Here is a 26,842-nt window from a genome sequence, read left to right on the forward strand (position 1 = left end):
AAAGTAGAGCCGTCACCAAGAGGTGGCAATTATGAAAGAAGGATACTTCAGCAGGAAAGCCGTTGGATTTATCGTTTGAACACACTGAATCCAAACGGCCTAAATGAAGAATTATCTTTCCATTCTTTTTTGATGTGATCTATGTAGTAGTAGTAACATCAATGAAGATATAGATCCACATGTAACACAAAAAAAAACCAGGACTGGAACTGGTGATTTCAAAAATACTAGTAGTAAGATCAATTAGGATTTAGAGCCACAAGAAAAAAAAAACCAGGACTGGAACTGGTGATTTCAAAAGTTCAGGAATACGTCTATATGAGACATCAATAATGGAATCATTTAGAGTCCCCATAATACAAAACCATATTAATCACCTATATCTGGATACCCTTAGTTTTTATAAGGTAACCATAATAGATAATGTATATTAGAGGAGTATCTATATAAATTAGATATAGAAAGGATAGACACTTTATAATAGTATAACAACATAGAGATAGTCGTGTTTCCTATAGGTATAGAACAAGACTCAATAAAAACGCAACAAAAACCGCAATCAGGTTGCATGTAGGTGTTTATTAAAATATAATACAATTAGATATTAAATCAAAATGCAACAAAGAATGGAGTTTCTTTATTAACATATGCTAACTATAACAGATTGAAATCTATGCAGGATGAATAAGAGTTGGTGGACATCATTTTGGAGTGATGTTGAAGATATGTTTAGCACGGGATTCCAAATGTTAAAATGGAGTACATATGCATCAGGCGTAATCAACAACCCTGTTATGTTCAGGATGAACTAATAAACACTCAAAAACATGCATTGGATACCAGTATATGTAAAATATCTATAGGGAGATGTCGATACATATGAGAAACAAAGTATTATGGATATGGGATCCTTGATAAGTAATGGGTGGTTATAATACATCGAGTACATATGGGATATATATGGATTCTCCATTAAGATGTACATAAAAGACATAATACTACTGTAGGATCCTTTAGAGAAGGGTTCTCTAATGTTTGGACAGCCGATCATAACAGAGTACTTACCGTAATCTTATTGCCTCTTTTTAAACAGCCGCCGTATTCTCCGACAACCACGCCTCCACTGGGGGAGGGCGGATCATGACGTGTAGCTTCTAACACAGAGCAGTGCGGTGGCATCGCGTGATTGGAGTAGAAGCGAGATCAAAACCCCGCCCAGTGGGAGGCATTGTTCTATAGCGCTAGGCTATATCAAGCGCTGCAGAGACAGCCGCGACTGCGGTCATTCAATACCGAACAGGGCATCAGTGCGGCGTCACTAGACGGTGGTCGCCTGTTTGCCCTAGACTCTAGGGAGAGATGAGAACTTGCAAATGATATATCCACCATAGAAACCCCTGATGAGCCTTGACACATAGGCGAAACGCGTAGGGTTAAAAAGGAGGATAGAATACTTTAGGTGGACGCAACAGAGCATAGACTCCCAATGCAAGTTAGCTGGATATATAGCTACCAATGACCGACCCTATCAGACTAAGACACTGACTTAACAGAGGGATGGTGGTAACAGAACACTGAATACTGGGTAAGGAGCTAAGACATGATTGTGTGGAATGGAGTGTAGTCAACATATCCTCGTTCCGACGATAGATCTGTATAACTCCCCGTATTTACAGGTGTATCTGTAAAAATTCCTAGTCTGTGTACTTATATAGGTATACCAACACTGCGGACGTCATAAGCAGTGTGATATATACAGATTGACAGTAAGATATAGGGGAAGTTCATAGAGGGAGGAAACAATTATTACCTCTTTTCCCTACAATCTGTATATGTTTAGTTTATTGTGGCTATACAGAAAGAATCAGAGCTTGGAGGAGTGAACTAAAATGTATCCCTCTAAAGTGTACTGTATTTAGCCATTTTATTTATATCTTTAGCCAGGCGCTACATTTTTAATATCACTATCTAAGAAGAGGGTTACGTACCCTAAATAAATAGAAGCAATATTTTAGCAGGTCACATTTTTTTGTTTAAATATTTATTTGTGATTTAATACCATCAGTACATCCAAGGGTGGTAATTTGTGAAGTGTATGGAACAAAAGCATCAGGGCTTAAGCTGGCCATACACATTACATAGATTGGATTTACAAATGTTCATTTGGCTGTGGATAGGTCATCCATATGAAAAATTGATTTGCGGACAAACAATCCCTTTAAGGCTAAAACCCCACATAGTGGGTATGCAGCAAAAATCGACAACGCATCGAAATTTTTCCTGCAGCGCTTTTCAGAGAAAGTTCGCAGAGGTTTCCTTTATACCTATCGGGAAACCGTTGGTATTTGTGTAGGTATAATTGACAGGCTGGGATTTCCAAAACCACAACACTTTTGTAAATCGTAGCATATCCACTGCATGTATTTTTCCGCATTGTGTGGATGGGATTCGCTAGAATCCCATCCACTTTGCAGGGACTGTGCAGCGTTTTTTTTTCTGCCATGTGGGGCCCCAGCCTAAGTGGGTTTTCTGCACCTATAATATCAAAGATTGGTGGGTTTCTGACACCCAGGATTCCCGGTGGTGCTCTGTAGTGCTTTTGTTCACAGGCCATGTGATGTTACGTTCATCGAACGCATGACCTATTTGCAGTCCCATTCAAGGGTATGAGGCAGAGCTGCAATACCAAGCAATACCAATACAATGTACAGCGCTGTGCTTGGTTTTCAGATCTTGTCTAAACTCTGCGATCTCTTCTAACAGCTGATTGGCGGAGGCCTGGGCTGTTAGACCCCTGACAATCTTGAACTGGTGAGGTGACCTATCCAAAGGAGAGTTCTTTGATCTTATGAGCCCAGAAAACCTCTTTAATGTTACAAATTGTGTTTCATCAATTTAGTTACTTTATTTATATTTTATGCATGTTTTTTCATTGATGTTAAGTATTTTTTATTTATATAAAATCTAATTAGAACATGAAGAAATGATAACAAAACTTGTGGAAATGTCTGCGAATGATATAGACAAGGAAATCCAGAAGATTCCAGTATGTCTGAGTGAGAAACGCAACCTTAGGTAATAATGTTGGTAATACACTTTATAACAGAGGATTCATGTTATTATTTTGTATGCTTCTAAATTATTGATTTATTATTATTATCATTATTATTATTATTACATAAGGGATATAATATGCCCATCCCAGCCCAGCTTGTTTGCTGTAGAAGAGTTTGAGTTCCCTGGGAGGACCAACTCTGACAATTCTCATACATTTTGTACACTTTGTATAACTAGAGGTGAGAATAGCTAATGCTGGGGATCTTTGTATCACAAGGGGAACGGCTCCTGATTATTTCCCTGAATAGATCCGTGGTCATCTGTGGTCCTCTAGAGCTAGAACCACTCTTTGCAGTTCAGTAGCTCACTGCAGCAATTTGCAGAATAATACTTAAATGGTCATTATTGAAAAACCCAGGTAAAACCATCACCAGCCATTGCTTATGATTCTTAGGATTATATAATGATTTACAGAATTATATGACTCTCCACAGAAACAGAGTTTTGAAGCTAAAACAGAAATCTTCAAAAGATGTCTCACAAATGGACTGTTGCGGTGGATGTCTGCGTAGTATTAACTTAGTAGGTGGAATATTTATATATATGTGGAAAGTTGGTCATCAGTGTTACTTTCTTTTTCATATTTTCCCTTCTTCTTGCTACATTTCTATGGTTATTTACTAAAAAGGCTGCCAAAGTGGACATACCCTTTAAGACATTTCATAATAATAATAAGACCAATAGCAGTAATTGTGAGCGTCGTGCGAGGGTCCTAAACAAATGACTTGTTTATTAGTAGCAATAATTCAGCCCTGATGAAGACCCTGGTACAGTGTGTTAGTACTGCACTTAATAATACTTAAATCAGAGTGTAAAAGGGCAGTATCTAGAGTGGTTGCCATTTTCCCTTGGCTTACATTTGATTTCAATGTGACCAGTTCCAAACCTGTTTTAAAAGATCATGTGGTTGGTCAACACTGCTTGAATTTTTCTTGTTTGTGGTCCTTCAAGTCAATACATTTTAACTAGAGATGGGGAAACCTCTCAGGATTCATTTAGCTTTGGGTTCAGCGGTTCGAGTCCAAGATTCATTTTGTGTAGGACATGGTGTAGAACACTCTCATGGCTCCTAGAACCTAGCTATCCAATTTCTAGGTTTCTAAGGCAAACATAGCCAAAGTTATATCAAAGTGAAAGTGACATTATTATACTCTGGGGTCTCTTATGATACCCCGAAGTATAATAAGTGGAGGTCCAGGAAAGGTGTAAAAAAATAATAAACATAAAAAACATTCATACTCCCCTTTCGTTACCTCTTTTGGGTCTCCACATGGTGTCCATCGCTCTCCTGGTGACGTCATGCACATGCGCCCAGATTCAGGGGTTTAGGGCCTTAGCCATGACATGGGTACACCGAGTGTCATGATGTAATGATGCTATGATGCTTAGCATGTCTAAGTAACTGCTGGTAGTGTGGTATAGCTGGTATGGTATTGTAGTTACATTTACTGTCATAGGTCTCTACATTTGCTTATTTCTCTCCTTTCACTTATGGTATACGTTAAACTGTTTAGGCAGTATTCCCTTTTATCCAGGTGTTGAGTAGGGATTATAGCACGTCTGTCATGGCTTTGTTAGACTTTGTTCACATTTGGCGGTTTTATTAATGTAACTACCTGCTCCCACACTTATTTAGGTATTACTAGTACTTATGACTCTTCAGGTCTTACCCCTATTACTTTTGCATATATAATTTTTTGTACTTTGTCCAGTTATGTATTTTTATGATTAATAAATATATACGTTTTATATATGTGCCAATTTCATAAAGGAAAAACTCACAATAAGGAATATTTGGGTTGTGCTCACCTTTAGACAACCAGTTCGGTTGCGAGCATATCTGTGATATATTGTGATAATAGAGATGAGCGAACAATATTCGAAACAGCCATTGCGAATAGCACGCTCCCATAGAAATGAATGGACGTATCCGGCACGTGGGGGGGGGGGGTTAAGCGGACGGCTGCCGGCAAAGTCTGTGTGCCAGCCGCTTCCATTCATTTCTATGGGAGCGTGCTATTCGAAACGGCTGTTTCGAATACTGTTTGCTCATCTCTAGTTATATATTCTTTTCTTTTTTCATTTTTTTCCATTGAGTAAACCTTCTTCTTTCTTTTTTTCTATATATACTGGGCACTTCTTTATACTTAGTGAGTTTAAATGGAGATGCCGGAATCCAAGCATACTAAACATGTATAAATGTATTTGCTTTTGTATACTAAATTGTATAAGTGATGTCTGTCATCAAAATCCAGCATATCAAATCATCCCATGGACAGCTAGGTTAGGGTCAACAAACAAACAGTGTTTTCCCCTTGAATCACTACCTCCGATGCTGAGATATTGCTGTTTTAGTCAGTATGCAAATGAGCTCTTTGGAGCAATGGAGGGCATTGCTGCTTACCTCTTTGGAGCAACGGCAACACCCTTGTTGCTCCCTAACCCATGTATCTTTGGGGCTGGGTTCATATGCTGGGTTCTGGTGACTACCTTTAATGTCTGTTAATATATTGCATTAAGTACTACTGGATGTAGCACATTACACTGTATTGATACTGTTTTAGGTATTTATAGGGATACAAGTGCTGATCCCGTGAGATGAAGCTAGGGTCCCACCCCTTTCGGTATAGGTAAAGAAGAGCTTCACACTTGGGTATGCGTTAACCAATCACCGTTTTATTCAGTAAAGAATGAGTACACATTCTTTACTGAATAAAACGGTGATTGGTTAACGCATACCCAAGTGTGAAGCTCTTCTGTACCGATACTGTTTTAGGTGTAACTAAAATGATAATGAATTATGCATGGCGTTTTAGTAATAAAGACCGTTTCTCTCTTAAACCATGGATAGTAAGGTATAGAATTAAAGTTGTAGAATTTGAGTTACCACAATTGTACTATTTTTATTAACATCTTTTTTTAAAATTCTATCTCATTAGTCTTTCCGAAGATCCAAACAGGTGGCATCAGACACATTGGAGAAACTTCGGCTTTGGCATGGCACCTTAAAAGTCATAGGAGGGAAATTTGGAACAAGTATTCTTTCTTATTTCAATTTTATCAAGTGGCTGCTAATGTTCAACATCTTCTCATTTGTGGTGAACTTCAGTTTTATAACTGTCCCCCAGTTTGTTGACATGCCACCGAACAACTCTTCATTCACTGGTCTCGAACTTCTTACAGGAGCAGTAAGTATTGGGAGATATAGGTAAAGGGTGACAATTAGGGTTGCGTGATTGGGATCAGAAAAGATCAGATCCTGATCGGTAATCAAGTAAATTTCACGATTGCGATCGGGTTCTGATCCTGCCTAAAAAAGATTGGTAACGGAATTCCGATCCTGATCACTCAACTTACCTGCACAGATCTGCTGCCGCTGTCGCTCCCCGTTCTTCTCACTCCTCTTCTCTCTCATTCACATGCCTTCAGAGTGCCGTGCACGCCCCCGCCTCCCTAGGCTAGTGTTAGAGATGCTGGGAGAAGGCAGGGCTTGTGGCTTAGGAGAGTGTGGGCAGGTACTGGGAGGGGAGACGTGAGTGATGCACTCACATGTCCCTGCCTTGTACCCGCCCACACTCTCCTAAGCCACAACAAGTCCCGCCCCGCACGGCGCTCTGAAGGCATGTGAATGAGAGAGAAGAGGAGCGAGAAGAACGAGGAATGGCAGTGGATCTTTGCAGGTAAACAGACAGTTAGGGGACTAGATAGCCGGGGGATTTTTGGACTCCATGCTGTGTAGTGAATAGGATTGTTTTTAAAATCCGATTTTTGATCATTAAAAAAAATCCCATTGACTTGCATTAGGATCGGAATTTGGATCGGGATTGGGTTCGAATGGAAAATGATTGGAAATCGGATTTTAAAAACGATCCTGAAATCTCAAGATCGGCTCATCCCTACTGACAATACAAAATCCTTCAGTGGCCTACAAATGTAAATGAATGTAACTTGCTCTTATACTGTACTTGTAAAAACTGTACAGATGGCACATTACTTGTGTGCTCCTGGAAGTGGAGCTTCTTCTGCAAGCAAGCAAACACAGGCAAAGAGGTTCTGTTACACCTATACAGGCTGATGCAGTTGTAGTGTCATGTCAAAAAGAAAACCACCAGATCCTCTTTAATACTAGAACTGAACTATACTTTTTATGATGGCAGTTGACAAGACAAGCGTTGAGTACACACAGGATGAGCCACACGTAAACCATTAAAGGGTTATGCCATGAAAAATATCTATTCTCCATTCATGGATAGAGGATACATTACTGACCGCTAAGACTTTCGATGATGCCAAGAACGAGGGTTGTTTTAGCAGACATGGTGAAAGCATCTGACATAGACAAACCCCTGATCCCTTTCACCTCAGTGGGAGCGCCATCAGTAGCTAAGTCCTGCTCACTGAAGTGAAAAGTTGCAGAGTTGTGTCTATGTCCACAAGGAAATAAGCTGCCTTCCTGGCCCCTGAATTAGCAGTGCACTGTGAGGTTCTCAGTGGTCAGATCCCCACCCCCAGTAATGTATCCTCTGCCCTGGATAGAGGACACATATATTCATAGCATAGCCCTTTTAACTGCAGTCAGTTGGGACTCAGCTTACATAATTTCTGTCACTAGTGTGCACCCTGCAACACTCACAACTTAGACCCCTGTCTCTCTTGATGAAGTAGCTACTTTTCTGGACATTCTAGACCAATCAACCAAATGGATTCACCACTTTGACTGCTCCAAAAAGGCGCAAGGCTGCTCTCATATAGCACAACTTTGCCCTGGCTTGACTCCAGATGTCATGTTGCAGCTGGCAAGGGGTCATCCCACAGGGCATGCTGCACCCTTGGTACAACACCTAGGTGCAACCAGCATTTTGACTGTATACACTTTGCGAAAGAAACAAAACTTTGCATTGTCAACAGTTACAAAGCATATCCAGAAAACAGACACAGTGGAACCTAGCAACAGAAACCATTCTACAGGGGATCCTGAACTTGTCTTGGGTGGGACTTGGCTTGGCTAGCAAACTGAACCTGACCAGCAGCCCCTTCATTGCATAACCATCACTAAGTTATAAGCTCACTGCATGTGTTGGGAACAACAGAGCTTACAGAAGAAGCCCCACTACTGGGACCATGCAACAAGGAGTGAAACTGGGCCATTTCAGCGACTAAACAAGTTATATAGGACAGAGTGTGTTCTATTTGAAGAAGTATATAAATATATATGGGTGATATATTTATTTATATATAATATATATGTGGTATCTCCACATCTGTAAGGCTATGTTCACATCTGTGTTATAGTCTGTTGGCACAGAGTTTGTCAAAAATTACAGATGAGACAGTCTTGCAAGCCCAACATATTCATCCGGTGATGACAGTGAAAAAATATTGGATACCTGACTGACACCGTGACAGTCAGTGCGGTCCCTCGGGATCCATTGTTGTCAGATAAAAGATGGACTAAAAAAAAAAAAAACGGATTAAATGACACGGATGTGAACACACCTTAGCTGCTTTTTATTATCTTTGCATTCCTTTACAAAGTTGTAAGTATCTCAAGTACTTGTTTTTTTTTTTTTTCTTTAGGGCTACTTTGAAAACACAGTTCTGTACTATGGATATTATACAAATAGTACCATCAGAAAAGATGCCAGTCTAGCACCATATAACATGCAGTTAGCATATATATTTACCATTGGATTGTACCTGGCAACCTGTTTCCTCATCCTACTCTTCAGGTAATATGACCTACCAATCGTAATACTAATAATAATATTAATAATAACTTTATATAGCCCAAACATAGAATTTAAAAGGTAAGGGAATAGACGGTATTAGACATTACAATGTGCAAAGCAATTAACATATCAAAACAATAGGAGTGAGGGCCATGCTCCCAAGAGCTTACAATCTATGAGGATATAAGGAAATACAAAAGGCAAGAGAGCTTGTTTATTAAAAGATGGCTGGACCATTGTACTAAATGTCTTATAATGGAAACTGTATGAGCCTGTCACTAGCTGGTATCTGTGAATATACAGATACTAAGTGTGTGGAGTGCAGGGTAACATCTAGATGGAGGAGTCAGGTTCCTAGAGTAGGAAGGATAGCTTAGGATAAGAAATGTTAGTGTTGTGTGCAGAGTTGTAGAACAATGTGATCAGGTCATGTCATAAGCCTGCCTAAACAAATGTCATTTTAGGGTAGTTTTGAAGCTGCTGTAGTTGGGTATCGGTGTTCCAGAGCACCGGTGTAGCTCAAGAAAAGTCTTGGAGACGGAGTGGGATGTTCAGATATCAGAGGAAACAAGTCTAAAGTCATTGGCAGAATGGAGAGGATGGTCAGGGGGTAGATTGGGAGGATGGTGAAGATGTAGGGAGGTGCAGCACTATGGATGGATTTATGGGTGATAAGTTTATATTGGATTCTGTGATGGATGGGCAACCAGTGCAGTGACTGGCACAAGGTAGATGCGTCTGTGTACCGGATTGACAGAGAGATGAGTCTGGTGGCTGCATTCAGGACAGATTGCAATGGGGAACGTATAGTAAGAGGAAGCTCAATTAAAATAGAATTGCAATAGTCAAGACAAGAGAAAATCAGAACAAAAGTGAAGGCTTTTGATGTTTTCAAAGTGAGAAAAGATCGAATTCTAGAGATGTTTTTGAGGTGCAGGTAACAAAAGCATACAAGTGTTTGAATATGTGGGGTGAAGGTGAGATCCAAGTCAAATACAACCCCCAGACAGTGGGCACAATGCCTTGGTGTAATAGTAAGGCCACAGACAGAAATGGAGACATCAGGGTTTGGTCGGTTAGTAGATGGAGGGAACGCAAGAAGTTCAGTTTTTGAAAGTTTGAGTATCAGATAAAGAGAAGACATGATGTTAGAGACAGCAGAGAGAAAGTCACTGGTGTTCTGCAGCAGTGTAGGGAGTGATGTCATGGGAAGAGGTCATCAGCATAAAGATGGTACAGAAAGCCAAATCTGCTGATGGTTTGGCCAAAGGGGGGGGGGGGATCCTATGACTGAGCCCTGAGGAACCCTAGCAGCAAGGGGAAGAGGAGAATAAATAGCACCAGCAAGTGGTACACTAATGGTCAGAAAGATAGGAAGAAAACCAAAAGCGGTATATTAGAGGCCAGTGGAGTGCAGCATAGTGAGGAGTTGATGGTCTACAGCGTCACATGCTGCTGAGAGACCTGGAAGTTCTCATTCAATTGATCTTGAAACATACATTATGCCAGGGTACAAACAGAGACATACAAGATATTTAACGCATTTACTATGTAGAACCGCACACTGGACATAGAAGGAGCAGAGATTCCAATGGATAAACGACAGGTTATATTGAATCTTTTTCCTATAAAACTATATATTAATCTGCTCAGCTCCTCTTGTGGCCATCTGAAGATTGCACCCACAGTACTTGTAGATTGCACTGCATTTTCAATGTGATGAGTTTGCGTTAATGTTTCTTCTGTAACAATATATGTTGCAATCATATACAAATATTGTTTTACATAAACCAGTAACTGCAAGCAATTACATTTGCATTCACTTTTACTGCCAGCGCTGTCTATTTGCATTCACCATGTTATCTATACGTGCCATGCAATGTAATCTATTGTTCACTGTACAAAGCCATTTACAGCAAGGAGACCACAACTGTAGATTTTCATTAAAAATCTCGGGTATTGTGGGCAATGGCTGCCCATAGACATTAGATAGATAAACACTCACTCTTCAGAAAGCTATTTCACCTGATTTGCCATACACATGCATAGCTTCCCCAAGTATGTGTGTTTATGGGGTTGGAGTCTGATAAAAAGTTACTGAATCCGGCTTCAAAATAAAATGATTAATCATTTTAGTTACACTATACAATTATTAATATTGTATAATTAATTCTATGTATAGTTTGTTGCATGTTTACCTTTTATAGGAAGTCATTTACTAGATTTTGAATGAATAACTTCAGCTGATTGGCCATGACTGTTGGACATTTATGAAGGAGTCAGAGTTAGGGTAGGAGTCAGAGTCTAGGTTACTGACTAGTAGTTTAGCCTACTGACTCCACACTCCTGTTTGTTTCTCCCAATATCTGCTGTCAGGTGAAAGTTGGGATATACATATACATTACATGGATGACTAATCCTGCTTAAATCAGCAGATGAGATCACCATTACTCTAATTTGTATGGTCAGACTAAAGGAGTTTTCAGACAAATTATATTAATAATCTATCCTTAAGACATATGATCAGTATTAGAGTCACAAGGCTAAGTGCACTTTTAGGGAACTATTACAGTTATAGTGCCGATAAAGTTAATAATATTACCTGTGTAGGGGGAGGCTATTACCTGTGGGGATCACTATTTGGGGACTGTATATAATACGTACACAGTTAGGGAGGTAATTCCATATCTATAAACTTAGTTTTCTATATGGAGAAAACTCCCTTAATAAACTATAGTAGTAGTGCAGATATAACTGAGTGATGGTATCCCCCCGCCCTACCTATACTTTATGAAGGGAGCTCTCTCCACATCATCTCTAATTGAGTGATGGCCCCCACTCAGTTAGGGGGCACATGTAGCAGTCACTACTGGGCCCTCGGGGACTTATGAGCTCAAAGGCCTCTCTACGGCATAAGAAGACACCATTATTATTGGTAGAACGGTAAGTGGGGGGCCCTGTTACCTCTTTGGCATTGGGAACCATGTACTCCAAATTACACCTCAGAGTCCAAGTCTCCACTTACATTAGTTTCTACATCCTTATTGACTTCAATAGAAGTATTTTGGGCCAATATAACTCAGAAACAGAAAGAGAATATCAGAAGATATTACATGAGGAAACAATATTGTAACTAATGTGTTGCTCAGTTTACAATGTTGAGGACTTTATAACATCTTGTTAATAAGTTATTAAAATAGATTTATACTTACAAGAAGATTAAGATTAGTACAGCCTGTAAGCAGTATCCGAGCTGTATCTACATCAAGAATGATCATAGTACTTGAAGGCGTTGTAAAATTATGTCACTGCCTGTAATTGACATAAGTTCTCTGGGTAATAAATAACCTGCAGCTCTAAATAGTTTGCTTCCTGATATCGATATTTTGGTGGTCATTCACTTGAAGGGGTTAAAGTACATCTGGCACATAGTTCACTTAACCACAGAGGTTGGTCCGAGGGGGTACTATACCATTTTGAGGGGCACTGTGTCACCTTATTTTGTCTTAAGGAGACAGAGTACCAATTTAAAACAGTTGAAAAGACTCAGAATGGCTTAAAAAAAAAGAAGAAAAGAACCAATATTCACCTCTAGCCTTTATTATTATCCCTTCACTCCTGTTTCCACCAATCCCTATTGTTCCTGGTTATGTTTACTGCCTACTTTTTTAACCCTATTCTGTCTGTACATGTGCAGTAGAGCTATACTGGGATTTAGTGCTGATACTATCCCAAAATCCATGCCAAATCTGACGACAATTCACAATCCATGCACAAGACTGGAATTTCGCAAAATGTGGAAATATGTGGCATGCTATTTATTTCAGATAATAAAACATGGAGCAGTCCCTTGGAAAGACAATGGGGATAATCAGCGCCGCACCTCCCATGAGGCAACCTGAAGCGAGCGCTTCAGGCGGCGCTATGCCAGGGCCTCAGGGAGGGCGGCATTTTTGATTACCTAAGTCAGTCCAGGACAAGCTGTCCTGGACTGGCTTAGCACCGAGCGGTGGTTTGGGGAGGCCACAGGAGCAGCGCTGCTCCAGCAGCCTCCCCTCACGCTCAGGCAGAGAGCAGGTCATCTCTGTGCCTGCTCTATGCCTGCAAACGGTTCTAAGCCCCGCCCCTTCACTAAGCTCCACCCCCTCCGCTCCGCCGCGACCCCTCCTCCCGGGAAGGGGAGGGGGGCGGCTTTCTGACGTTCGCCTCGGGCGGCGAAAGGGGAAGGTTCACCCCTGGGGATAATCCTCATTTATCTTCCGCAGATCTGCTGCTTACCCACTGAACATCCATCCACATCAATGTCACAAAGGTGTGCAATGTCAGATTTCTGCTGCAGATATACATGACAGATTTAAGTTCTGACATGTCAACGTGCCCTTAGGGTCTATTTTCTCATACAGGTCTTTATCTGGCCTGATCTCTCACCTCTCTTTATATAGGGACTATGCAAACGTCTTAGGCAAGTATGGAAAAAATGCTGTAAGTAAGAATGCTTTCAGAATTTAAAGTGTTAATAGTTAAATTTTGGTAGTTAACGAAAAGAAGTGAATGAAGAAAAGAGAAATCTAAATCCCATGAATATTTGGTGTGACCGTCCTTTGCCTTCCATCAATTCTTCTCAGCACACTTACAGGCAGTTTTGAAGGAAATCAGCACGGAGGTTGTTCCAAATATCTTGGAGATCTTCTGCACTGATTTAATCCTTCGGTCTCTTCATGTAATCCCAGACAGATTGGATGATGTTGAGATCAGGGCTCTGTGGGGGCCATATCATCACTTCCAGGGCTCCTCCTCCAAAGGTGATTCTCAATTATTGATGGGATTTATATTTCTCTTTTGTTCCTTCACTTCATTGTGTTAATTGACAAAAATAAACTATTAACACTTCTATTTCTGAAAGCATTGTTATAATGCAGCATTTTTCCAAACCTGCCTTAGGGCTAGTTCACACGTGGGCAAAGGGGAGGTTTTTGACAGCGGAATTCGCTTCAAAAACCTCTCCTTTAACATGGTGGTCTATGTAGACCACTAGCTTTTTTTTTCCTCCTAGCGTTTTCCGCCTGAAGAAGCGACATGACCTTTCTTCAGGCGGAAAACGCCTGAAGAATTGCATAGAAGTGAATGGGAGGTGAAAACCGCGCGGTAAAAAACCGCACGGTTTTTTGCACACAAAACCGCGCGGTTTTCGCCTGCAGTTTCTATAGCACATATAGGAAAAAAAAACCCTAGCGAAAACCGCTAGCGAAAACCGCGTCAAAAACCTCGTCAAAAACCGCGTGGAATGCAAAAAACAGCGTCAAAAAAACTCCTCGAGGTTTTTTACCTCGCACAAATAAGCTAGGCGGTTTTCACGTGTGAACTGACCCTAAAACTTTTGCTTATTACTGTATATTGTGCACATACACGTGTATACTAGTGCTTGTTCTATTCAATTATTCAGCTTTTTATCTAATCTAATGAATTGTATTCTTACCTTCCCTGAGGCTTGGTTCACATCGGCTTTTGGGCCATTCCATTCCCCTCTCCACTTGAAAAATGTGGAGAGAAAAATCCTGCAAGCAGCACTTCTCTCTCTGCATTTTTTGTGCGGAAACCGAGCAGAAACCACATGGACCTCATTATAGTCTATGGGGTCCACGGGTTTCTTTAGTTAACCGCTTTTTTATGCAGATTAGGCTTCCGTTAGGCTTAGGGGTCTCCAAGCGGACTCCTCGAACGGAAACCTGAATGCAGATGTGAACTGAGCCTGACTTTTCTTACTTGCCCTATTAGTAACAAAATTACAGATTTTGTGCACTATAACTACTGTAACCTGCTATAGACATGGCAGGAAGATGACTTCCAGTGCAGTTTTAGATAACAATGTGTGTTTAGTACCTAAGCTTTGTGTACATCCTGCTAAAATGATGATTGTTCGGGGAAATTAGCAGAGTCTTTGTGTAATAAGACCTGACTTTAAGGGCTTAAGGTGACCTAATGATCCTTGAAATACATCATTTACTAATAATGACATGACCTGCATCCTCTACATTGTAACAGTTTGTTTTACTATATGTCTAATGGTATTAACCAAAAGTATAACATTATCACATTATACAATACAATATAACAAAAAAATTTATTTGGGTAGCAAGTTATTTCTATTAGCTGTGTTCTACATTTCTTTAAAGGGGTTGTCAATGATATTTTAGTACTGGACAAAGAGGCCAGGGAAGGTGAAACCTAAAAAAAGACCACAATACTCACCAGTGTCAATGACTTTTTGTTAAAGGGTTTGTCTGGTTTTCAGCAAATGAATGGTATTGTGTTTATGATGAGAAAAATCCAGTTTCTGCTGTACTTTGTGTATCAATTCCTTGCAGTTTTCTAGAACTCTGTTTGCTGTCAGTCATTAGAAAAATCAGTCCATGGTCATGCGATGGACACACAGGTGCACAGCTCGGTACAAGACAAATGTCTGATTACTGTGCAATAACCGTAACGAGCTGTGCACCGATGTGTCCATCACTTGACCATGGACTGTATATCACATGAACATGGACTGTATATCACATGATCATGGACTCCTTCTTATTCAGTGGAAGTAAACAATGAGTGACAGCAGGCAGAGATCTAGAAAACCACAAGGAATTTATACTGAAATTATATTGGAAAATTGTAGACCTTCTCATCACAGAATTAATATCATTTATTTGCTTAAACTGGACAACCCCTTTAATTGTATACACACAGGATTTGACTTATGCGTGTTTGAATTGTACAATTTCAATTAACTTTACAAGTCATGTGATTGTTGCATAGCAGTATTGGATTGGACTTACTGTAGGTGCACATTACACATAATGCATTTCTAGTAACTCAGTGCATCCTCTGTACATAGTATAGCCCAGCAGATATTTGTTCCCCTTACAATACCTCAGTTACTTAACTGTGTAGGTATAGAGTGCCGCACCTCCCATGAGGCAACCTGAAGCGAGCGCTTCAGGTGGCACTATGCCAGGGCCTCAGGGAGGGCGGCATTTTTGATAACCTAAGCCAGTCCAGGACAGGCTGTCCTGGACTGGCTTAGAACGGAGCGGTGGTTTGGGGAGGCCACAGGAGCAGCGCTGCTCCAGCAGCCTCCCCTCACGCTCAGGCAGAGCGCAGGCAGTCGAACGGCGTTAAGCCCCGCCCCCTTTCGAGATGCTACGCCCCTCCACTAAGCCACACCCCCGCTCCGCCCCCTCCCGGCGGGGGGGGGGCGGCTTTCTGCACTTCGCTCGGGCGGCGAAAGGAGCAGGTTCACCCCTGGGTATAGCCCTGTGTTAGGGCAAATAACATAGCGTGATCGTATGTTCAAAGATGTCTTTAAATGACTGTAAACATACCTTATCAAACATAAGGCCATATATGTTAAAGGGGTTGTCCCATAACAAGGATCCTATCTATACTGCTTGTTAATGTGGATTTAAGACTTTTCCTAAATACACTGCTTCAGCAAAACTGCTTTGTTTGGCCACTATCTTAATTTATTCACTTAATTGTTAACACTGCGTTTCTATGGCCCTTGGGATTATCTGCTCATTTCCCGAGTTGCTGCCTGCTCTCAGGTGGGAGGGAGGAGGGGCTAAGTGCACTGGAGCGAGCCTGTGTCTGTAGCTGTTCCTGTGTCTGCACCACACGTGTGACCTAGCTTCCTGCTCTCAGATAAAGGAGGGGGGAAATGAGTGCTGCTTTCTTATATAAAACAGTCTAAATCCTAGTGGACTAAAGGACCTGGTCCCTCTGCTCACTAGGATTTAGCTTTCTTATATAGAGCAGGCTAAAAGCTAGTGGATAGAAGGACCTGGTCCCTTAGCCCACTAGGATTTAGCCGACTCTATATAGAACAAGCTAAATCCAAGTTTTATAGGGCCTTTGATGACATCACAGGCCCTTCAGTCGTCCCATAGGATCACGCTATGTGATGGGCGGAGCTACACAATAATTTGGGGGTGGAGCTAAACTGGAGGTAGTCAGACAGTATGGCTTTGCATATGAAACCCCGCCCACCAATTGACATCGAAAACCAGGAAGAAAGAAGTCTTTGCAGCAGCGAAGACTGGTGAGCAAGGGACATGGGAATACCCCTTTAAGGGCCTTTAGGGAGCTGCCACACAGTGTCTGTTTAGCTGCAGTCCAGGTCAGGGCCACCTGTGATTTCAGTAAGTAAAACACTGATAGAGTATATGGGCTATTTCTAGAATCCCATCCACTTTGCAGTGACTGTAACATGCAGCGTTTTTTTCGTCGTCTTTTCCAACACGGCCAAACCTCAGCATTTATGCCACGTAGAGCCCTCGCCTTAAAGAGACTTTCCCACAAAACAACTTATCCCCTATTCATTTCAATAGGAGTGCCAGAGATAGCTGAAGTACAGTGCACAGCTATCTCTGGCATTCCCTTTGAAATGACAAATGTTCCTCATTCTCTTGATCAGTGGGGTTTGAGTGGTCGAACTCCCATTGATCTTCAAATGATCCTTTAGCCTACGGATAGGGCATAACTTGTTCAACTGAAAAAGCCCTTTACGGCTGAGGTCCCACGTTTTCTGCTAACTGAAAAAAATCGCTAGCGGGAAAAAAAGCAAGGGCCTCCCATTGAAATAAATGAAAGGCCTTTTTCCAGGCAGATTTTGAGGCGGATTCCGCGTCAAAATCTGCCTGCAAAAAACGCCGTGTGAACTGACCCTTTCTGTTCTTTATAATGTCCCATTGATCTGATCTTAAATAGTAACTTCTTCAGTACTCTGCGAGATGTCATTGAAAACAAAGTGTAAAGTACATGTCCTGGAATCTTTCTTATTATATGGGAAGACATGGTGAGGTTTGGTAGGTTTGGAGGAAAGTATGAGGAAGTAACGTTATTTAGTAACGGAAGCTCAGGTGGTTTGTTTGAGAATTTTTGCAGCAGTAATAGAAACTAATGCAATAAAACAAAGATTTAAAAGAAGATGAAAGGCTTACTTAAAGCTTTAAAACTAAAACAACAATGATACGAATCTTAACAGAAGAGCTCATGTGAGAAAATAAACCAATATTTTATTAATAATGATATGCAGATTAGATAGAGGCGATGTAATGGTCCAGTCACACGGAGTTTCCGTGCGTGGAATCTGAGGTGTAATTTGGGAAAGTGGAAATTCGCAAGTGGAAAAAGGAACCCATTGAAGTCAATGGGAGGCTTTTTTCCCGCGCGGATTCTGATGCATATTCAGCATCAGAACCTGCACATGGAAACTCTGTGTGAATGGACCCTTATTGTCCAGCAAATACTAGGGTGGTGCCATACAATGGACCAGGATGTGCCTATACCTGTATCCAGCCCCCAGGCGCTTTGTCTGGAAAGTGAAAGCACTGGTGGACCACGGAAATGAATGTGTCTATAGCCACATCTAGGTGTATTGTGTGGAACCAGCCATCTGATGTGCCCAATCGCCCAGAGCCTGCTGCTCTTATATGTGCTATAACAGTGGGACCCGATAAGTGCTAAAATATCAAATGTTCTGGTTTACCAAATGTTCAAAGAAAAGTATTTCAGTTTAGTCTAGCTATGGCTTCTGCATTTGGGTCAGGAGAATTTGTAAGGGTACTGATGGCATTTCCTGACCTGCTTGGCTGAACTGAACTCACGACAATATAGACCTCTATAATGCTATGAATTCAGTTCAACTGAGCTGCAGTCAGGCTGAAAGTGCAGGCATTGCATGGATTGTGTTACCTGGTCCAAGCACAGCTGTTAGAAACAGTCCTCATAAGGATAAAGAGCAGATGGGGGGGGGGGGGAATGGACATCATATGATATAGGCACATCAGCACATCAGGGTAGGAAACCCGTGGGAATGGCAGGATAAAACACGCACTTACACAGATACACGTCATACTTCGTATGGTCAAAAGCAGATTCACTCTTCATTCAGAAAACAGACACTACGCGTTTCGGGAACTACTGTCCCTTTTTCAAGTGCATAAAATGATTCAAACACAGCTGTGCATGAGGTACATGCACAAAGGCTACATGCACTCAACTGAGGGTGCCATCCGAGTGGGGCTCCGCTGAACCCCCCCATAAGAATGAACAAAACACGAAAGGCACTCGGATGTCATCTGAGTGTGATCCAAGTGCCAAAGGGCCCCATGTAAGTTTTTTGGCAGAACTAATTTCTCTTTTCTCATATCTTCTCAGCATGGCAAAGTCATTTCGAAATAACTTTATTAACCCTGCTTCGTTTACGGGCAATGCTGCGAAACTTCTGTGCAGTTGGGACTTTAGTATTAATAATGAGAAGGCCGTGAAATTGAAGAGAACACATCTGAGCACACACATAAAGGTAAGAAGCAGCTATTGTCTGCCATTGTCAGATACAGGACTGGCTGCCATTCACTTCTGCTGTATAGACTTTCTAGGATAAACAAGAAAAACTGGTTTCTATAAAAACGTCCACTGAGATGCCGATGCAGTAAGGAATGAATTATGTACTGTACAGTATTAAAGGGGCGCAGTGCCTGAACATTTCCTTTAAACCAGTCCTGACTTGTCAAGGAACAGAAAAGATCAAATACTGTAGATCCTCCCATAGAAACAGTGTAGCAGCGTACTGTGCTGTATTGTGTAGTGTATTGATGGAAAACACGTGAAATATAGGAAATGAAGAGTGATGGAAAAATAAATTCATAATCAACATGGAAATATTAGACTGGGTTTACTGGTCACAGAGGCGTAACATGAAACATCTGGGACCCAATGCAGTATCTTTACAAGGCCCCAATTTATAATGTATTGTTTATAGTAGTGGGCTTCTTATTTTAGGATGATACACTTGATGAGCCAGCTTTAGGGTCTAGGTGTGAGCGAACTCTCTGCATCCATGAAGTTTCTTTTTTCACAGTCTTGCTACTACTAATTTTTAATGCAGGTCCCGCAAGTTCTCAGAAGGGTATCCTTGCTTTGAAGTGCTCTGCTCTAAGCTGCTGCACTGCCCTTACCTTCTGCTATTAGTAAAAGCTGTAATATCTAATAGGAGCCTGCTCAGAGAGGAGGCGCTGTGGAGCAGCTCAATGCAGAAAGCAGGGAGGAGTCCAGGGTGAAGGACCACCCTCAGAACATTTGCAGAATCTACAGTCCTGGATTGCAAGTTTGCTTTTTATAGTCATCCTGCTACGAACAACATACATCCAAGTATACAGCTCTCCAATCTCCTACTTAGCACCGTCAGCAGTTTTGCATAGTCATCATTGCTGACAAAATCCCTTTAATTGTTGCTGACATCTGGTTAATGACCTAAATGATCTGAGATAATAATCCTCATGACATCCCAAGGGAAATGAATTAGACGTGTCAGGACAACTTGTGTTTTCATGGAAAAGAAAGTGGCAGTGACTGATCCAGAACCTAAGTTGTGCCTGATGATGCCCCTTCTGCTACTGTTAGGGAACCTATTACTAGGTTTGGTAACTCCGAGGCCTGGTTGACATCTGCATTCGGTATTCCGTTTGGGGAATCCGCTTGGTGACCCCTCCAACGGAATACCGAACACATTAAAAAGCGGTGAGCAATGAAAGCACACGGAGACCATAGACTATAATGGGGTCCGTTTGTTTTCTGCGCAGTGTCCACACGAGTCATGTGGAGAGAAAAGTACTTCAAGAACCACTTCCGCATGATTCGTGTGGAAAACACACGGACCCCATTATGGTCTATGGGGTTCGTGTGCTTTCATTGTTCACCGCTTTTTAATGCCTTCAGTATTCCGTTAAACAAGTGGACTCCCCGAACGGAATTTCGAACACAGATGTGAACCAGGCCTAAACCACCAGCAGCTGGGGTGTCTAAAGATGTCACTGGTAAAGCTGGCAGCATATAGTAAGGGAGGTAGACATTACTAGGGAAACCTGTGACATCAGGCACATGTGACATTGTACAGATAAAGCTAAGGACAGTGCAAGCCATTTTCAATGTGCATGTGCCCAGTGATGCTGCACTTACAGTAATGTGTAAAAGTTTTAGTCAGGGGGGAAATGCTGCAAAGTAAGAATACGTTCAGAAAAAGTGTTAATAGTGTTTTTGGTTTTTTTTTGTCCATTAACAAAATGAAGTGAGTGAATAAGAGATTTAAATCCCAAAGTATGTCCCTCTGCCACATAAGAACACATTAGAGTATTAGGCCTCATGCACAAGACCTTATGCATTACGCTTTGCCCAACTCGATGCAATGTTACTTAGGTTAGGTTCACATTTACACTAGGTTTTGGAAAAACAGACTGCAAAAATAGCAGACACGAACAGAACCTGAGGGACCCCATTAACTTCAATTGGATACGTTGGGGGCCTTTTGGATGCCTGATATTTTTAACTGAAATCACAAGAGGAAAAATCAGGCTTGTACGACTTTTTTGTCGAGTGCTTTCTGAAGAACCTGTGCCAGACGAACATACGCGAGTCCATATATATTTTTGATGTACAATGTTTTGATGCTCAAATTTTGTAATGTTTGTGAAAAATATGTTTGATATTTGTATAGTTACAATTTATTACTAAGGAACAATGTTGTCTATTCTCTGTATTGTTCACTTTTCTATTTCATTTTTTTCTTTATTTTAGGAAACTCTGGCAGAAACATTAATTAAAAAATTAAAACTTTCCTTTGGTGAGAAGTTAGCTCGATTTAGCATTCATGTGGCTGCCTGGATCGTCTCTTCAGGGCTGGCAGTTGCCTGCTGTGCTGGGGTATACTACCTTTGTGTTAGAGTTTCAAAAGCAGAACAGGTAAACCACAAACATCTGCATGTAACAGTATTTGTATGTATGAGGAGGTATGGGGTCAGCGTGCTCTGGAAGGGGGTGAGCGTGCTCTGGATGGGGGTGAGCGTCCTCTGGATGGGGGTGAGTGTCCTCTGGATGGGAGTGAGCGTGCTCTGGATGGGAGTGAGCGTTCTCTGGATGGGAGTGAGCGTGCTCTGGATGGCAGTGAGCGTGCTTTGGATGGAAGTTAGCATGCTCTGGATGGGGTTGAGATGAAAATAACAGTACAGCAGTCGAGACTGGCATTTCCTTCTCTGTGCCGGTATGCACCTAATATATTTAGAGGCTTGTGTTCTGCCCTCCAGGTACCAGAATGTAAATTATTCTAATTATATTAAATCTATGGAGCAGCTGAAGCCACTCCCCTTCTGAAAAGTCATGCCCCCCTAAAAACCCACTTTAACAATCATGCCATGCAAGGTACAAAATTGGCAAAGAGTCAAAATTTTGTAGAAAAATCAGCATTGTGCCAACATTTTCTAATTTTGTACTTCAATTTCTGGCATACAAATGATACAATATACCATATGTAAATGCTTCTGTCTATTAACTATTAAAGGGAGTCTGTCAACAGAACCCAGCCCCACAGATAGAGTCACCTGAATCAAATAGAGCTTTTGCCATTGTAAAGATATAGCCTTTTTTTTGTCAATCTGCAAATAACCTCTTTAGAGCAACAAGAGCGTTGTCATTGCTCCAGAGAGGTAAGCAGCGACAACCTCATTGCTCCAAAGTGTTTATGGGGCGGCGTTCTGGTGACAGATTCCCTGCAAGGTATTACATACTCATATAACGTAAATATGTCATTCAATATGCCCGATCTATTCCCTTATTGATTACAGAGGCCAGACTGGAGTGACTTAACTAAGCAAGCAGCAACATTACAAGTTCCTGTGGTGGTCTCCTTCATTAACCTTATCTTGCCTCTGGTCTACTCTATGTTTGGACTGGTGGAGAAATTCAAGTACCCACAGCACCAGGTCTATGTACTGATTATAAGGTAAGACTAACAGTACATTGGTACATTAAAGTACCAAAAATGTTGAACTGTAAGGGAAAATAAGGATACTAAATCACAGTTGCCAAAAACTTGCCACTGTGAAAATACAGTCCAATTTGCATGCATCATGTTACAGGATGTGCTGAGAAGATGTTTACAGGCACCGCTAATCTTATTTTAAACCCCCGTCCCATTTTAAAATAAAACTATAAAAACATATATGTAAATCATACCTGAATGTGCATGGTGGGCCGTCGTGCATGATCCAACATCATCTTCTGGTCCTGGCTCTTCCACGCCTTCAGCGTCCTATTCTTCGGGCATGATGGCTTCAACTCCCGCGCCTGCTGCGCAGGCTTCGGCGCTCAGGATGCTCAGTTTCCCTTACAACTTCACGAGCGTACTGCGCATACGCAGTACGTTCGTGAACTGACATTGCTAAAAATGGCAGCGAAGCCTGTGCAGTAGCGCTCCGGAGGGAAGCACTACTACGCAGGTGCGGGATTTGAAGCCATCATGCTGGTAGAAGAGGACGCTGAAGGCGTGGAAGAGCCAGGACCAGAGGGCGTTGCTGCAAGAAGAAAGAAGAGGTAGGCGTGTCAGAAGATGATGTTGGATCGTGAATCACTGCCCACCGTGCACTTTCAGGTATGATTTACATATATGTTTTTATAGTTTTATTTTAAAACGGGACAAGGGTTTAAAATAAGGTTAGCGGTGCCTGAATAGCCTTTTAAAGGCTATTCACACATATGTGGGGCTCATACAGAAAAATTTTGCTGATAGAGCCCCTTTAAAGGAGTTTTATGGGCAGAAATATTTTTTTATAAAGGTCTGTTAGTGCTAGAAATGAGTTAAGAGCAAACATATAGTTGTAGCAGGGTTTGGAGTGATTTCTAGGTGTCTCTGGTTGCTGCTAGCATCCTATGTTTTGTTTACATGGTGTTATCTTCCTGCTGTAGCTGCTGCACTAGTTCCCTCTCACTCAGCCCCCCTCCCTGTCTCTCTTTAGAATAGTGATCCCGTCCATTACTAGCTCCTCCCACCCTTCCCCCTTTCCACCCGTCTCCCTAGCTAACCTATTCTGCCCACTACAAGAACACAGGAAAACGGGGAGGAGCCATCCTGGACACAGGAAGGATTGGTAAGTATTGCAGGGGATAGGGGAAGGGGAAGAGTAATGATGATGTTCCATTTTGTAAGCGGTGAAACGGATCTTCACTGGATTATCACAAAGTGTCCCTGGAGTGGTCACCTGACCGCCGATTGGAGTGAACTTGTGATAATTTTTGCAACTCTTAAAAAAGTTGCATTTGATAAGTCTGGGATACAGACAGCTAGAAAGGCTATCTATGTCCACTTTCCTACCCACTTTTCAAAAATGTATAGAGCATGTGAAAATACAAATTTTTTCACATTGTCTACACAAATAAGCCCAAAAAGACACATCTGAATACGTTAACAATCTACTGGGCCAGCTTCCGGCACCTGGAGGCTACCAGAACAGCTGATCTGTATAGGGTCTGGGTGTTGGACCCCTTAAATTCCATATTGATGATCTATCAGCTGAAAACCCCTTTAATTACCATGTTTATTTGACTATGGGCGAAATAAGTGGGATGTCATCAGTGTTTTTTTGCACAATACGGCTTGAATTTTCTTTGAAATTGTCTGCACAATAAGTAAAAAAGAATGTAAACAAACTATCTATGTATTATGTTTCACAGAAATGTGCTGCTGAAATTTTCAATTGTCGGCATTTTGTGTTACTACTGGCTGCAGCAAATTGCAGAGGGCGACCAAGTGGTAAGTCTTTATTAGATGTGATGTTACGCCAATTACATTGGTAAGATGTCTTTACATCTGTGTAGTAAATGTGAATATAAATGCTTGATTGTTTCAGTTGTAATTGTTCTGTGCTTTTAAAGGGATATTCTGGGTCTTATTTATTCATGACTTATTCCTATGACTGTAACAACCGTTTTGTCTTAAAGCATACATTACCTCCAGTTATAAACAACTTTTCATGAAGTGAATTTCTCCATTTTAGTCTATAAGGGGAGGGATCAAAAAGACACTCAAATTGCTGCTGTTACACTGCTATTGCTTACTTTTTACGCTGCTAGGTTTGTAGATAAGATGCTAGGAGTCCACAGAATGAGGCAATAAATCAATTAGCCGGTTGACAGGAGAACCCTACTCCCTCCCTTCTACATAGATTGCTATTTGTGAGGCTGTATACGGAAAGGAATATACAGTAATATAAACAAGCAGGTGGATTGAAGATAAGGAGCAGGACAACAAATTAATAAGGGGAGGAGGATAATAAAATATAATACATAGTTTCTCATATTCACCTGTACTATTCATTTCTGAAAAGTTGTTTGTAACTTTTCCAACTTATCAAAGACAACATGCTCTTAAAGCAGCTAACTAACTTAAAATAACAATTCTGGATCATGTGTTCTTTTTAAAGAAGGAACAGATCTTAATGACTCAGAGTAAGAAATGGAGATAACAAAGTAGTGATATAGCCAGCTATATGAGTGTTATTGCAGGGCTGTGCTCCTTTATTGTGTGTAATAACTAGAGATGAGCGAACAGTGTTCTATCGAACTCATGTTCGATCGGATATTAGGCTGTTCGGCATGTTCGAATCGAATCGAACACCGCGTGGTAAAGTGCGCCATTACTCGATTCCCCTCCCACCTTCCCTGGCGCCTTTTTTGCTCCAATAACAGCACAGGGTAGGTGGGACAGGAACTACGACACCGGTGACGTTGAAAAAAGTAGGCAAAACCCATTGGCTGCCGAAAACATGTGACCTCTAATTTAAAAGAACAGCGCCGCCCAGCTTCGCGTCATTCTGAGCTTGCAATTCACCGAGGACGGAGGTTTCCGTCCAGTTAGCTAGGGGTTAGATTCTGGGTAGGCAGGGACAGGCTAGGATAGGAAGGAGAAGACAACCAACAGCTCTTATAAGAGCTAAATTCCAGGGAGAAGCTTGTCAGTGTAACGTGGCACTGACGGGCTCAATCGCCGCAACCCAGCTTTCCCAGGATCCTGAATGGAATACACTGTCAGTGTATTCCCGTATACCCGATATATACCCCCGATACCCGTTCCAACGGTGTGCCCCCCCACCTTCACCCCAGAAATACCCTGCAAGTCCCCTAGCAATAGGATTGGGGCTATATACACCCACTATTTTTGCTACTGCCATATAGTGCCATTGTCTCACTGGGAATTCAAAGAATATATTGGGCTTACATATAACTTCAATTCCAGGGAGAAGCTTGTCAGTGTAACGTGGCACTGACGGGCTCAATCGCCGCAACCCAGCTTTCCCAGGATCCTGAATGGAACACACTGACAGTGTATTCCCGTATACCCCATATATACACCCCAAATCCCCGTTCCAACGGTGTGCCCCCCCCACCTTCACCTCAGAAATACCCTGCAAGTCCCCTAGCAATAGAATTGGGGCTATATACACCCACAATTTTTGCTACTGGTATATAGTGCCATTGTCTGACTGGGAATTCAAAGAATATATTGGGGTGACGTGCACCCACAATTTTTGCTACTGCTATACAGTGCCATTGTCTCACTGGGAATTCAAAGAATATATGGGGGTTATGTGCACCCACAATTTTTAATACTGGTATACAGTGCCATTGTCTGACTGGGAATTCAAAGAATATATGGGGGTTACGTGCACCCACAATTTTTAATACTGCTATACAGTTCCATTGTCTCACTGGGAATTCAAAGAATATATGGGGGTTATGTGCACCCACAATTTTTACTACTGGTATACAGTGCCATTGTCTGACTGGGAATTCAAAGAATATATGGGGGTTATGTGCACCCACAATTTTTAATACTGGTATATAGTGCCATTGTCTGACTGGGAATTCAAAGAATATATGGGGGTTACGTGCACCCACAATTTTTACTACTGGTATACAGTGCCATTGTCTGACTGGGAATTCAAAGAATATATGGGGGTTACGTGCACCCACAATTTTTAATACTGCTATACAGTGCCATTGTCTGACTGGGAATTCAAAGAATATATGGGGGTTACGTGCACCCACAATTTTTAATACTGCTATACAGTTCCTTTGTCTCACTGGGAATTCAAAGAATATATGGGGGTTATGTGCACCCA

The 26,842-nt window shown here is 41.5% G+C and overlaps 1 protein-coding gene across 1 annotated transcript in view; it reads left to right on the forward strand.

Annotated features, from left to right (window-relative positions):
- Window positions 1-26,842, forward strand: part of TMC5 (transmembrane channel like 5) — an 87,214-nt gene that overhangs the window by 38,597 nt on the left and 21,775 nt on the right. The window contains exons 6-13 of the mRNA XM_075285541.1: window positions 2,973-3,075; window positions 3,552-3,639; window positions 6,057-6,305; window positions 8,695-8,846; window positions 19,053-19,197; window positions 21,468-21,632; window positions 22,511-22,668; window positions 24,396-24,474. Coding sequence (XP_075141642.1) covers window positions 2,973-3,075; window positions 3,552-3,639; window positions 6,057-6,305; window positions 8,695-8,846; window positions 19,053-19,197; window positions 21,468-21,632; window positions 22,511-22,668; window positions 24,396-24,474 — 1,139 coding nt within the window. The remainder of the gene's footprint in view (window positions 1-2,972; window positions 3,076-3,551; window positions 3,640-6,056; window positions 6,306-8,694; window positions 8,847-19,052; window positions 19,198-21,467; window positions 21,633-22,510; window positions 22,669-24,395; window positions 24,475-26,842) is intronic.

This window comes from Leptodactylus fuscus, chromosome 8 (assembly GCF_031893055.1).
Source record: "Leptodactylus fuscus isolate aLepFus1 chromosome 8, aLepFus1.hap2, whole genome shotgun sequence".
Taxonomy (NCBI): domain Eukaryota; kingdom Metazoa; phylum Chordata; class Amphibia; order Anura; family Leptodactylidae; genus Leptodactylus; species Leptodactylus fuscus.